The following is a 9062-nucleotide window of genomic DNA, read 5'->3' on the forward strand; positions in this document are numbered from 1 at the left end:
CTGCAGCACAGCCACAGCCTTGGAAGAGCCAAGCTGCAGCCAGGAAGGACTGCAAGGGAGAAAGACAGACAGAAGGACACAGCACAATGCCCCATCTCCAAGTCTGCCCACACACACCTCCTTCAGCTACAGTCACACTCTAAGCAGGGCTGTGATTATTCTCCATGCTATGAACAAGGAAAGCGGGTCAAGAGCATCCTACAAGAGCTTGGGATGCACTGAGTGTCATTCACCCCAGTTGGTGTGGCTGAGGGCAGGTTGTGGAGAAGGTTGCATAAGGAAGGAGGACTGAAGCAGCTGCCACTCAGGGGACAACGAGCTGCCTCAGCTCAGGTGCTGCCTCAAGCTCTCTTCCACAGGGAGAAAACCCTCTGTGGCACAGAGGACCTGCTCCCCTTTGCTTAGGTGGAGGACACAGGTGAGCTGATCCAGGGGAGCCCAGCTAAGTGAGAAAGCAAGCAAAGCCCAAGCCCTCCAAGCACAGCCCCACAGAGCACAGGCTTTGCACAGTGCCCTGCCAGGGACAAGGTGATGAGCCCTGTGGCCACTCTGCACAATTGCCACTGCATTTTGGAGGTTGGGCTGCATCAACAGCAGCTTCAGAGATTTGCTATCCAGGAGGTTCCCCACAACCTACAGGCACAAGGCTGCCCATCACCACAGCTAAGGTATTGCACCCCAAAGCAAGCACTCAGCATGGGGAACCTCCACAGTCAGTGGGGAAACCTCCTCCTCTCTCCTGCCTTCTGTTGATGCCACTTCAGAAGCAGCTCTGCAGCTCATGCTGTCCCAGCACTGTGATCCCTCCTAAGCCCCCCAGCTCATGGCTCTTTCTCCCACCCAGATACTGCAGCCCCCTGCCCCAACCCTCCTCCCCAGCTACACACTTGCCCCCAGCTCTTACCTACAAGCCAAGGGCTGCTCCTCTGCAGGGACCCCAGCTTCCTGAGCACTGCTGGGTCCCTCAGGGGCCAGGTCCTTTAAGCAACAAGCACAGGGACATCCCTGAGCCCCCACACCTCCCTACCCACCCACCAGAGCCCGCCCAGCCCCCTCCCATGGAAAGCCCCCAGTGAGGGGGCACCGGTTGGGCAGGGGCCCGCCTGCCCTGCAGACTCCAGGCACCTGTGTGTAACAAGGTGAGGTGAGAGCCCTTAGTTAGCAACAGCCCGGCCATGGTGTGATTGGGGCTCGTTGTGAGCAACGACCGATGCACGGTCCCGGTGCCCCCGGGAGCGGGGTGGGGGGGAAACATACGACTCCTCTGTATCAGACGTGGGGTGCAGATGAGTGTTTGCGGGGGGAGCCCAGCAGTGCTGCGCTGCTGCCAGCGCTCCTGAACCCTGCCCGCTGCGGGGCTGCGGGGCTGCGGGGCTGCGGGGCTGCGGGGCTGCGGGGCGGGGCAAAGGGCCGCCATGTGTGCGTGAGGAGTGCCGGTACCACCGAGGATGCTGCGGATCGGCAGCGAGTGCCTGTGAGAAGGCTGCGGGGGACCCAGGACCCGCGGCGAGCGGAGCGGGGCGGAGCGGGGCGGCCCTTTGCCGCGTCCCCGGGGGCTGCCCCCGCCCTCGGGGCCGCCCACCGGGGCAAGGGGCCGCCCCCGCTCACCTGCGCTGGGAGGGGAGCGGCGCGGGGCAGGCGGTACCGGGCCCCCCGCGGCGGGGCGCGGCCCAGCCCCGTCCCGGCCGAGCCCCCGCCGGGTCCCGCCGCCCGCGCCGCGCCGAGCCGCGCCTGTCAGCGTTTGAACGGCGCCGGGGACCCGCCGAGCCGCCATTGGCCGCCGCGCCCGTCCGTCACGCGTCCCGCCGCCTCCCCGTTGGCCGCGCGCGCCGGGGGGGGCGGGGCGTGTCCGGCCCCGCGCTATAAAAGGCGGGGGCAGGGCGGGCGCGCGCTCAGTGCCGCCGCGCGACAGGTACCGGGCGGCGCGAGAGCCGCGGGGCCGTGGGGGGGGCGGAGCGGAGCGCGCGCGAGGGCAGCGGCGGGAGCGCGCGCGCGCGGAGGGGAGGGGGCGGGGCCGGGGGCGGGGCCGCCGCGCGCGGGGGGGCGGGGCGGGGGCGCGCGCGGCGCTGGTGCTGGTGCTGGTGGCGCTGCCTGCACGCGCCGAGGCTGCACCGAGCGCGGCGGCGGCAGCAGCGGGAGCCACCGGCGCGCGCGGCGATGCCCGCTCAGCTCCCGCCGCTGGCCGCCCCCTGAAGACGACCCCTCGCTATTCCCCTGCAGCCCTCCCTCCCTCTCCGGCCACCTCCGGCTCTTTCCCCCCCTTTCCCCTTTCCCCTTCCCCCCCCTTCTATTTCCCTCTCCCCCCCCATCCCCCCTCCGCCTCTTTATCCTCTTTTTTTTTCCCCTTCTCTATTATTATTATTATTATCATTATCACTATTTTCGCGACCCTCCGCACGCTCCCGGCTGCCGTGTGGATGCGGCCCGGGCTGCCTGGCTGCGCGGGTGGCGAGAGCAGATGCTGAGGGGCCGGAGGAGGATGGAGTGCACCCTCGATGCGCAGAGTTTGATCAGTATTTCCCTGCGGAAGATCCACAGCTCCCGCACTCAGCGAGGCGGCATCAAGCTCCACAAGAACCTGCTCGTCTCTTATGTGCTCCGCAACGCCCGGCAGCTCTACCTGAGCGAGCGCTACGCCGAGCTCTACCGCCGCCAGCAGCACTACCCCGACGGTGCCCCGCTCCTCGCCATGCCCGCCTGCCCGCCGCCCGCCGCCGCCGCCGCCCCGCCGGAGCTGGCGGGGCTCCCGCTGCCCGCTGACACGCAGGACCGCGAAGCGCGAAGCTGCGCGGCTGTGCGGGGCGGTGCGGAGCTGCTGGAGGTGCCGGTGTGCGCGGTACCCCCGGAGCTGCAACGAGCGCCTTGCAGAGACTCGTCCCCGGGCTTTTACCGGGCCGCCGGCAGCGCCTGTCCCGGTGGAGGCGGCGGCGGCAACGCGCCCTCGGGGCTGCTCTACGCCGCCGGCTGTGACTTCGGGAGCGGCGGGGCACCGCACTGTAGCAGCCGCACCACGGTGCTGGATTTGGACACTCACGTCGTGACCACGGTGGAGAACGGGTACTTGCACCAGGACTGCTGCTCGCAGTGTCCCTGCTGCTGCCAACCGGCACCGGGGCTCGCCTCCCCGCCGCCCACCCCCGGCACCAAGCGCAAGTATTACCCGGGGCAGGAGGAGGAAGAGGAGGGGGTGGAGGAAGGGGAGCCGGGGGGAGGCGGGGTGGCGGGCGGCCCCCCCTTCGCCCCGTGCACTAAACGCGCCCGTTTCGAGGAGTACAGCGCCGAGCACCCCCAGGACTCTTCTAACATCTCCAACTTGATCTCCATCTTCGGCTCCGGTTTCACGGGGCTGGTGAGCCGGCAGCAGGCGGACTCGGAGCAGCCCCTCAACGGGCAGCTGTGCAGCAAGCAGGCGCTGGCGAGCCTGGGAGCCTGGACTCGGGCCATCGTCGCGTTTTAGAGAGGAGCGGGGGAAGCAAAAAGAAGAGGGGTTGGTGGGGAGGGTGGGGGGAGGGTGGTGGTGGTTGCAAAACGGGGGTGCGATCCGAGGGGACAGCGGCTCCGGAGAGGGGGGGACCCTGAGACAAAGGAGGGGAGGAGGGGGTTGGGGAGAGGGAAGGGGGGGTGGGGGGTGCCGGGGGGTGCCGAGGGGTGCGCAGGGGAGGTGGGAGGGCAGAGCCACGCTAGTGTTTTATAAATTGTACAATAAAGGAAAAAAAATCGAAGATCCTGGGACTTTATTTTTGCAGAGACGAGGGGGGGGGGGTGGAAAAAGCAACAACAACAACAAAAAGGCAAACAAACCAAAACAAAACAAAAACCAACCGAGAGCGAAGCACCTATTTAAATAATCCTCTTTGTGTCCGCCCGGGGCTCTCGGCGCTGGGTTTGTTTCCCGGGGCCGGTGCTGGAGGTGGGGGGAAGCGCCACGTGAGAGCCGGGCCCCGCCGCACCGGCCCCGGGACCCCCCTTCCCGCGGGGTCCCGCCGCCCCCGGCCCGCTTGGGTTGGAAGAGGAGGTGGGGAGGAAGGCAAGAAAGGAACCGCTGCCGGTTCTCGCTTTTGTGTGTTTCTTTAGATATTAAAAAGAACCACAAAAAAACCCCCAACCCCTCGAATCGGGCAGAAACGCGACCACTGCAACTTTCCTCCCGGCAGAAACGTGCGCGGTGGGACCTCCCCGTCCCCCTGACTTGCGCCGGGGTGAGACCGGAGGCTGGATCTGCAGGGCGGGGGTGGCTTAAAGCCGGGGCTAGCGGAGGGGGGTCTCTCCCGGCTGCTTCCCGCCGCCCTGGGGAGGGTCGAGCCGCCCCCGCAGCCTCCAGCGCGGCGGGTGCCACAGGTACCGGGTGACCCCGCTCCCGGCCCCGGGCTCCTGCTCTGGGGTTTGTGTTTTCCTCGCTATTTTTTTTTCCCCCTCTCCTCCTTAAGTTCAACTGTTCTGCTTTCAGCCTCCCAAATCATCAAACCAGCATTGTTTGGGCTTGTGAACAGATCTGTCTCCTGTAGAGTCTCTGGATTTTTTTCCTCTCATATATATATTATTTTTTCCTTTAAAAAGAAAAAAACCTTTTGTTGTAGAAAGGTGGGTTTCTGCTCGTCTCTTCCCCCCTCCTCCTCGGTTTGTTTTTTGCAGCCTGCCCACTCCCAACTTCCCGGCAGCAGCACTCTGTGGAGCTGAGGATGCTTTGCCAAACGGGCTGGTGGGGTCTCTTCCTCTTTTCTTTGGGCTTTTTGTTTTCCTCCTTTTTTTCTTTGTTTGTAAGCCTGTATTTTTGTGCATATGGAATTGTATATCACCGGGTAAAACTGTTCAGATTTGTTTAAATTTATAATCTTAATAAAAAGTCGATTATAAAGTTGATGTGCCCTCGCTTCCCTTCGCACCGCAGCCCCTCTCCCCGGCCACCGCTTCCCCTCTGCACCGCGAAACCTTTGCCGATGCTCTCACCTTCCCCGGGCACTCCCCCCGACCCGGGCAAAACCCCCTTTGTCCCCTCCCCAACCCCATCCAGCTTCTCCCCTTCACCCACCCCCCACCCCCGCATCTCCCTCCCTTCAGCAATCAACAACCCCCATCCCAGTGGGTCTGGGGGTGCCACGCACAGCGAGTTGGGAAGAGGCCGGGTCTTGTGTCCCCTCCCCACTTCCCTCGGTGAGGGGAGCCCCCAGCCCCCCAGCCCTGCCCCTACCTGCCCCCGCCACCTGGGCCGCTGCTCCGCGCTGCTCCGCGCTGCTGCGCGCTGCGCTCGGCAAGTTTTTTAAGTTGAGTTTGTTATCCCGGCGCGGGGCGCTGGGTGGTGCGGGCGCCTCGGTCCTTGCCTGGATTCTTTTTTTCCCCCCTTTTTGTGTCTATTTGGTTTTTTACCCCTTCCCTTACACCAAAAAGCAGGCCGCGGGGGGGTGGGGGGTGTGTGTCCCTCTCCCCCCGCCGACCTCCACAGGGTTGTTTTAGAGGGGTGGGAGATGTTTCCCCCCCGCAATCCCGCGCAAAGCGCACAGTTTGCAGCATTCAGCGCAAACCCCTCAGCTAAAGCTGCTCCTCTGCCTCTCCCCCCACATCGCAACCCCGGGACCACCCCCCTACCCTCATCCTTCCAGCATCACCGGGACCCACACACGGACAAAAACCCCCAAGCCCCGCGCGTCTCCGCGGGAGCGCAACCGTCCCCTCGCCCGAGGGAGAGAGAGAAGGGGGCCCAAAGGCCGGGATCGCGGCGCGGGTCTGGGGGTGCTCGGGGGGCTCCTGGGGCGCGTTCCGGCGGAGCGCTCCCCCCAACACCCCCCCGCGCCCCGCTCCGCGCCCGCAGCGCCCCCTGGCGCCCGCCTCGGGACACGCAGCACCCCGCCGGGACCGGGGTTCGGCGGGGGAAGGGGGTGGGGGGCGGCCCCGACCCCACTGCGGGGCAGAGCAAGGGGATAGCGGCGGGTCTGGGGGTGGGGGCTGAGCCGCGCTCCCCGCATCTCCGAATGGCCTTAGGAAAGAAATGGGCGCGTTACACACGGCCCCTGGAAGGCGCTTGTCCAGGTGCGGCAGCGCTGCCGAGAGCCCCGGCTCTGGGAAAGACAAGAGTTGGGCGCTCTGAGCAGGGGACCCTCATCTATGGAGCCAGGGAAGAGCCCTTGTCCTGCTGCAGGCCCTGAGGCTGGGACTCATCCTGCCCCGGCCCCCTCCCCAGCAGGAGGGGCAGCGGGAATAGCTCCTGCATGTACAGCCCCGGCAGTGGGAATAGCTCCTGCATGTACAGCCCCGGCAGCAGGAATAGCTCCTGCATGTACAGCCCCGGCAGCGGGAATAGCTCCTGCATGTACAGCCCCGGCAGTGGGAATAGCTCCTGCATGTACAGCCCCGGCAGCAGGAATAGCTCCTGCATGTACAGCCCCGGCAGCGGGAATAGCTCCTGCATGTACAGCCCCGGCAGTAGAAATAGCTCCTGCATGTACAGCCCCGGCAGTGGGAATAGCTCCTGCATGTACAGCCCCGGCAGTGGGAATAGCTCCTGCATGTACAGCCCCGGCAGTGGGAATAGCTCCTGCATGTACAGCCCCTGCTGCTCCACGCAGGATTTAGGGGAAGTTTTAGAAACCAGGTACTTCTGGAGGGTGCCACAGCAGGGCTCTGAATCCCAAACATGAAACAGCCCTCACCACCCCCTCTCCAGGTCACCCAGCCAGAGAGGAGCAGAGCTTGCCTTAGCCCACCAGCCACATGCAGCGCTCCTCAGCCTCCCAAACTGCTCCCTGTCTCCCAGCCCTTGGGCTTTCCAGTGGCAAAGACACCGTCACTCATCACCAGCAGAACCTTTGCCCAGTTCCTACAGGACTTGACCCCCCACTCGGGCACAGCCATCCACTCCAAAGCTCCTCTCTCTGGGGACAGCCAGCCCTCGCCCCCGCTCAAGTTGGAAGTTTCCGGGGCTTCAGTCAAGGTTTCAACGTCTGGAATTGACAAAAGCACTTCTGTGTCACCGGTAACCACTCGGGTTGGGGTATCAGGGTGCATGTGCCATGGGGACACTCATAAAACCCCCTGACACTGAGGAACGAGACGAAGTCCCAGCTCCAAGCTCCAGCTCCGCGGAGCCGCTGAGACTCCGACGCTCTCAGCAGCGCACTTATTTATTTATTTTCAACCCTGGTACATGACATTTCTCTTCTTACGAAGGCGGCAGCAGCAGCAAACCCATCACACAGCCTCTCTCCTGAAAGCAGAGCCTGGAAACCAGAGTCTCATCTGCATATTCATAAGTACCCGATAAATTAATCATGATGGCAGAAGCATTCAGCCTAGAAGGGAGGTGACAGGGGAAGGTTGCACCCCCCAACACAAGCCCATCCTCACTCTCGCACACGCTCCTCGTCTTCCAGGCACAAAATGTTTTGATCCCTTCACAACTCAGCTGAACAGCCCCCCCCTCCCTCGGGTGCTGGCGGGGAAGGGGGCTGCGTCCCCCGCGAGGCACCCACCACCTCTGCCCCGCACCCCTGCGGGTCCCTGTCTGTGCTGAGACGCTGAACAGATGGGCTGGAGCAGTGCTGAGGACCCGGAGTCTGGGGAGCTCAGCTGCCACCACCAGACCACCCCCGAGCCCAGCCGTGAGCTCCACTTCCACGGCAGCACTTCTCCCCGGCTGAGATCTGTCCCCCAGCACGGTGCCCCTTGCTGACACCAAAGAGTTTGACCCTAAAATTCCTCCCGTGTCCCCTCGGCTGGGGCTGAGCTGGCATCGCCAGGGAACGCCGGAGCAAGGCAGAGCCGAGAAGGGGAGTTGGGCTGCCACGGAGCTGCGGGAGTTGGGGTGAGGGAGGAGAGTCGGGGGTGTCCTGCACCGTGCCCTGGCAGAGGGAACCGCCTCCGTGCACACCATCACTCCACCATCTATAAGACAGATCTGTCCTTCCCTTCTGGAGGTGTCCTCAGTGTCACTCCACTGAACCCCTTTGGTTTGAGGGCAGAGCCTCGCTGCCCCGGGGAGAGATTCTGCCTCTGTTACCGGAGGTGGGGGCAGCCCCTCAGCCCACCTTCCCTTCCCCAGGAGCTGCTGTCAGCAGAGTGGGCAGGAGGGGCACAAAGCAGCTGCCTGCAGAGCCCCGGAGCGTCCAACACCGCTCTTGCCGTTATTTCCCGACCAGGAGGCAGCGGCAGAAGTGGCTGCAGGGCTGGGCTGGGCTCGCTGACGGCTCACAGGGCTCTGCCCACCACCAGCAACACCCCAGGGGAGTTTGAAGGGCTCAGATCTGGCATTAGGAAGTTGTGCATCAAATCTAGAGCCAAAGCCAACAGCCCAGCTCGTGCCTCTAGAACAGCTCAGCCTGCAAGTACCTCTGCCCCAGGAGGGACAGGATGGACATGGTGGTGGAGAACTGACCCCTCTCACCTCTCGGGCTGCCAGCCCAGCTCTGCCCCCAGCACCCAGCTTCCCCAGGAGAGGCTGGGTAACCATCCACAGAAAATCCACCCTTGCACCATGAGCCAGGGACCAGTTCCTGGGTGCCAAGCCACAGATGGAGCTTCTCCATACCCTCTTAAACCACGAGGGCCAAACATGAGACTGCAGCCAGTCCCAGCAGCACATCCCCAGATGAGCAATTTTGCCTTCTGCCCACCCCATGGTAGGATCTCTCCATCCTTCAGTCAGTGGGCTGAGAGGCAGGTCCCTCCCACCTCATCTGCCCAGCTCAAATACAAATCAGAAGAGTATGTTGGGATCTGTACATATTAGCAGGTGTTTGGAGGAGTCTCCAACAGAGAGAACAGTAGAGAGCTGAGGGGGGGACACAGCAACTTGGTCAGGCAGCCACTCCCATTAGCACTGTGTTTAATATGTTGGGTTTGGCCTGGGTAATTAGCATCTGAGCAGTAATTATTCACACTTGGCCTTTCTGTGTCCTGCCTATATAGATCTGATGATTAACATTGCTCCTTGAGTTAAGCTGCTCTGGATTTACCAGCACACATTGGGAAAGTTGAGAGGAGGCTGTGGTGTGACAGAAGGTGCTGTCCCTTAGATCTAACAGCAAAAACAACACAAGGAGGGGGGGGAAAATCAAGTAAGCAGAACTTTG

At 63.4% G+C, this 9062-nt stretch overlaps 1 protein-coding gene across 1 annotated transcript; it reads left to right on the top strand.

Moving 5' to 3' along the window:
* Nucleotides 1–2077: 2077 nt before the first annotated feature.
* Nucleotides 2078–3483, top strand: IER5L (immediate early response 5 like). Its single transcript, XM_062011630.1, has one exon. It carries the CDS (start codon nucleotides 2459–2461, stop codon nucleotides 3455–3457), a length of 999 nt encoding a protein of 332 aa, XP_061867614.1. The 5' UTR covers nucleotides 2078–2458; the 3' UTR covers nucleotides 3458–3483.
* Nucleotides 3484–9062: the final 5579 nt, after the last annotated feature.

Source organism: Colius striatus, chromosome 19 (genome assembly GCF_028858725.1).
Source record: "Colius striatus isolate bColStr4 chromosome 19, bColStr4.1.hap1, whole genome shotgun sequence".
Taxonomy (NCBI): domain Eukaryota; kingdom Metazoa; phylum Chordata; class Aves; order Coliiformes; family Coliidae; genus Colius; species Colius striatus.